This window comes from Ananas comosus, linkage group 11 (assembly GCF_001540865.1).
Source record: "Ananas comosus cultivar F153 linkage group 11, ASM154086v1, whole genome shotgun sequence".
Lineage (NCBI taxonomy): Eukaryota > Viridiplantae > Streptophyta > Magnoliopsida > Poales > Bromeliaceae > Ananas > Ananas comosus.
Genome location: NC_033631.1, coordinates 5,197,530 through 5,202,058, shown reverse-complemented (window position 1 = coordinate 5,202,058; position 4,529 = coordinate 5,197,530). Strand labels below are relative to the sequence as shown.

Below are 4,529 nucleotides of genomic sequence, written 5' to 3'. Positions count from 1 at the left end.
ACAATTTGATCTTGTCGGGCCAATTTGAATAAATTAATTGAATGGTTACCTTTGATCAAATCCGGTTCAGCTTGAGCCGCTTTAAATTCAATTACAACATGAAATTGCTAAATAACAAATTAAATCCAAAATCTATTTGTTATCATCAAAATTTATCATTGGATAAAATCCAACACTTCTGTTGGTTACAAGAATTTAATATAATTAGTTCCGGTTATTTCCTGTTACAAAACTCTTGTACTAGATTACAAGAAGTAAATATCTAGTTTCTTATCATAGAAAGCAGAGATCATATACTTATGTTATAGGGTTAATTTCATACAAGTCCCTACAAAGATAGTGAATTATAAATATAGTCCTACAAAGTTCAACTTTCATATGTTGTCCTTGCAAAAGTTTTGATATTTTCAAATATGTCCCTACCGTTTGGATCCATTAGAAAAAATTAATCAACAATAGGTAAAATACTTAAGCCTAGTTAGTTAATGACGTGAATTGATCTTTTTACCCCTCTTCAATTACTAGTTGAAACTTTTGTAGGGACACATTTTTGATGCTAAAAAGGTCATTTTATTTATAAAATAAATAGTACATTTGCAGAGACAACATATGAAAGTTGAATCTTGTAGAAATATATTTGCAATTCACTATGTTTGCAGGGACATGTATGAAATTAACCCTATGTTATAAACTGAACAGAGTAAACAAAATACTCTGTATTTTGATCACCTAAGCTCAAATAACAACCACAATTCCCTTTGATATTTTTACAATAAAATCACATGGAACAACAGTAGAATGACATGGACAAATTTACACAAATCAAAGGAAAGGGACCAGCAGTGCTCCTCCAGAGACACAGAATGTGCAGTTTCACAAACTCAAGGAGGTAGTTCACCTCACCCTCGCAAAGTTCATCACTTCAAAATCACTTGAGTGAGATCTTTTGCTACAAATGGCTAAAACCAAACTGAGAAAAACTTAGCAATATAACATAAATAAAGCAGCAAACACTTAATAAGTGTTAAATAACTTTTTCCGCCAAGTAGTCCTCCCCCTGACAATCTCTTCATATTTCTGCTGTCCTTTTATTTGAAGAAGGTGGGTATATTTTGTTGGCCATTTGTCGAAGGTGCCGGAGAGGCCACACCCATCAAGAATTTCGGGTGCTAGGGAGAAATCTTTGATTATGCTGATATTATCATCTTCTGGGATTGAACCTTCATCAGGCTCACAAATAGATTGCACAGTGTCTGAACTCCCGCATTCCCTTCTGTACTCTAGTATGATACTGGAAAGTTCGTAATTCTCCGGAAATTGGACAGGGATAGTCTGCAGGACACAGACATTTTAATTAATTCGAATGAGTTTTACGCTTATGATTACCTCTACCTATTATATTTTCTTTTCCCTACTTAAAGATGCATCATGTGTGACATTTCTAGAGTAGTTCTGCTTGGTAAGTCAGTAGCATCTTACTAAGGAAACATTAGGGATGTAAAACTATAGCAGAGAGAGGAGTAATAGTCGACGGCATCGATATTATGTGCTTGTAAAGTAAAACGGCATATAACAACTGGCTTTACCTCGAGCATCCATCTTACGTACTTAACGTTGTTGACATGGTGATTCATGTCCAAATCGCTCCGCTTCGGCTGCAAATTGCAGATTGTAGGTCTTTTTAGTATGTTGTTAAAATGTTGATGACAAAAGAAAATTGAAAACTGCATACAAGTTGAAATATCAGAAAAGGAAACACACGGGGAATACCTATTTCCTGGAATTTATTGCACGAGATAATGTGCATTGAAGGCTTTGGAGGTTTAAGTTAGGCCAGGTATAGCCATCAATATGAACTTTACAAAAGAGAAAATCAAAGTGAATTATCAATTATTGCTCTGGATTTGTTTGCATCTGAACATATATCTGATGATAGAATTTCTGAGCGTTCTTTGAAATGAAAGATAAAGTTCGTTCTCAAAAATAAAAAAAGTGACAATTGGATGACATGCTTGTAGAGATTTGAAGTGCAAAACAAAATATTATACGAAAGTACTAACTAGTGGAAACAATAAATAGTACCTTCAAATCCGAGTCGACGTACTTGGCATCGTCATCAAGCTTGATGATCTTCTCAGGCACATCCTCTTTGATTGCCTGTCTCTCTATGAACCATGGCGAGATCTCATCTCTTACCTCTTCTGGCATCTTCGAAAGGCGCCTTGTTTGTTTGTTCATCATGACCCATGTACTGTTTACATATATAGGAATCATGTCAGCATCAGACATAATACCAATACAAAATCCATAAAAAATTGTTATATGGCCTGCCTTGTTGAATAACTAGTTTACTTCCTTCTAAAGTAAAAACATCCAGATGACTCGTTCGCTTTGTTGTTACCCAAATAGGGTATATCCCTGTTTACTCAAAAAAAAAAAAAAACATCCAGATGACATGTGTTTGGCTAGTAATAGGTTGGGGCATTAGCTTAGTAAGATTTTTTTTGCTTCCAGAAGTTCAAAAGCAAAAAAACTCAATTTGAACTTTCTGTTTTTCTTGCAGCGTTAAGCCGGCTGCTAAGGAGATTTTTTATTAAGAAAGTTGTTAGTACTTTTTCGAATAGCTTTGGATGAATTGAAGATATGTAGTTAGCACCTCTTGCAAGGTCAAAAGAAAGGGAAGATGAGAGAGTTCCTGCCTTGTTGCGCGCGCAAAGACGACCCCCGTGAGGCGGCTTTGGATCAACCAATCTCTCCGCATCCCGTTCTTCCCTGAGGCGCCGACCCATGTGTCAATCTCGAGCACCTCTCCCCTGAAACGGCGAAAGAGTAATTAATTAAGAGTCAATTTTCATCAAGAAAAGTAGCTGGGAGGAGATGTTGGCAACTCTCACCAGATTGGGTACTGATCAACTTGGACGTGCATCCTTGTAACCACCCATATGAGATTATTTCTTATCATACCATGCGTGGCTCCGAATCCGTCGCCAAGTAGACCCGACATCCACACATGATTCAGTGCAGTTTCCTATCGACATTTCAAGCAAGCTTTAATTTGTGATATACGCTTTCAGAATCCAAAACTTCAATTAAGGATGCGCTACTGTACATGTAAGCTGTTTCATTCAGAGCCTGCCGGCCTAAGAAAGTTTGAAAAACGCACTAGCAGTTTTTTTTTTTAAAAAAAAATAAATAAATATTGACTCCAGGATACATACAGCAGGAGAAGAAGTTTCAAATTACTTCTTCGCTTCCAGTAAAATCTTTTGAACAAAAAGACATTTATTCTCTTTCCAGTTTCAATTAAATTGTGAACTATCTAATATTATATTATATATTGTGATATAGGACATGTTGAGATACCTGTGTGGTTGTTTTTTATTCAAGGATTTAAGTACCGTGGCACGGAGTCGTGTCAGAAATTTGCCGGCACGGTATAGCATGGTGCGTGCTGGGCCGTCTCGATGCGTGCCGATCACAAAAAATATAAGTATGTCGACACATAATGTCATTAAATATTTAATTTCTTTTAGCAACAAATAAATATGCTAATTATTTATTATATGTTTTATCAAATTTTTTAAATTTTATTAAAAAATTATTTATTAATTTAAAGAATAGAGAGTTTTGAGTTGTGGCATCGACACGAGGGGACTGTATCGATCTTGCTAGTACGATACGGCACGACGGATACGGTCCGTGTTGATAGACGCTTAAATCATTGCTTTTATTTAATTTTTTTAACTATCTGTGCTGATGTATAAATAGGTGACAGCAAAATTGGCTACAAAGTAATAGGAAAAGTAATTAGTTACCTGAAGAAGGTTGAGGATGGTCTCGAGAGTCGCGGTTTTATCGGGACCGACTTCGTAGGACCGGATGACGACGGTCTGCCGATATCCGACTCCACCTTCGACGATGAGTCCTTGTCGGAAAGGATCGGCATTCTGCTTCTCGGTGGGAATGTTTTGCCTGCTGCGCTCTCCCGCGACATCTTCGACGAAAGCGACGGCAGAAGTACTGAAGGTCTCCAGCTTGGTTGCAGCGTGCGGGAGGGCAGTACTGTGGGTGCCATTCACTTTGACGGAGCTTTTGTTCAGCTTACGGCTTCTGGGATCAGATTCTCCTGCGGAGGAGCACATTATCGTCCAGGAGAGGGCGTAAGATACACTAGTACTAGTAGTAGCCATACAGCCGTTGCCTGAAACTTGTTAATGCGTTTGTTAAAACAGTTGGTTGGAGTTTGGAAACTAAGATGGGAATGGGCTCAGCATAAGATTTAAAGATGCTTAGGAATCCAAAGTTGGCGAGTGTGTCGATAAATGCTTTAGTTCGCTAGCCAAGAGACAAAAATTAGCAATTTTTGTCTTTTGTTGCTTTATGGAAGACTCTATGCATGACATGTAGGAGAGGAATAAGATTCAAGGGCTCTTTTTTTTTTTTTTTTATTCTCTTTTTAATTTTATTTTTATTTTTTTGGTAAAAATGTATGGAGACGCGCGCCTCCTCGCCTACATGCTATATTCTGA

At 37.3% G+C, this 4,529-nt stretch overlaps 1 protein-coding gene and 1 long non-coding RNA gene across 2 annotated transcripts; one reads left to right on the top strand and one right to left on the bottom strand.

Moving 5' to 3' along the window:
- LOC109717025 (palmitoyl-acyl carrier protein thioesterase, chloroplastic-like) lies at positions 702–4,176 on the bottom strand. Its single transcript, XM_020242669.1, has 6 exons — positions 3,816–4,176; positions 2,895–3,028; positions 2,700–2,813; positions 2,083–2,251; positions 1,587–1,655; positions 702–1,332 (listed from the first exon to the last, which is right to left on the bottom strand). Exons 1-6 carry the CDS (start codon positions 4,140–4,142, stop codon positions 1,015–1,017), a joined length of 1,131 nt encoding a protein of 376 aa, XP_020098258.1. The 5' UTR covers positions 4,143–4,176; the 3' UTR covers positions 702–1,014.
- On the top strand, positions 3,022–3,932 carry LOC109717026. Its single transcript, XR_002218098.1, has 3 exons — positions 3,022–3,111; positions 3,349–3,490; positions 3,769–3,932. It is a non-coding gene; the product is annotated as an uncharacterized LOC109717026 (long non-coding RNA).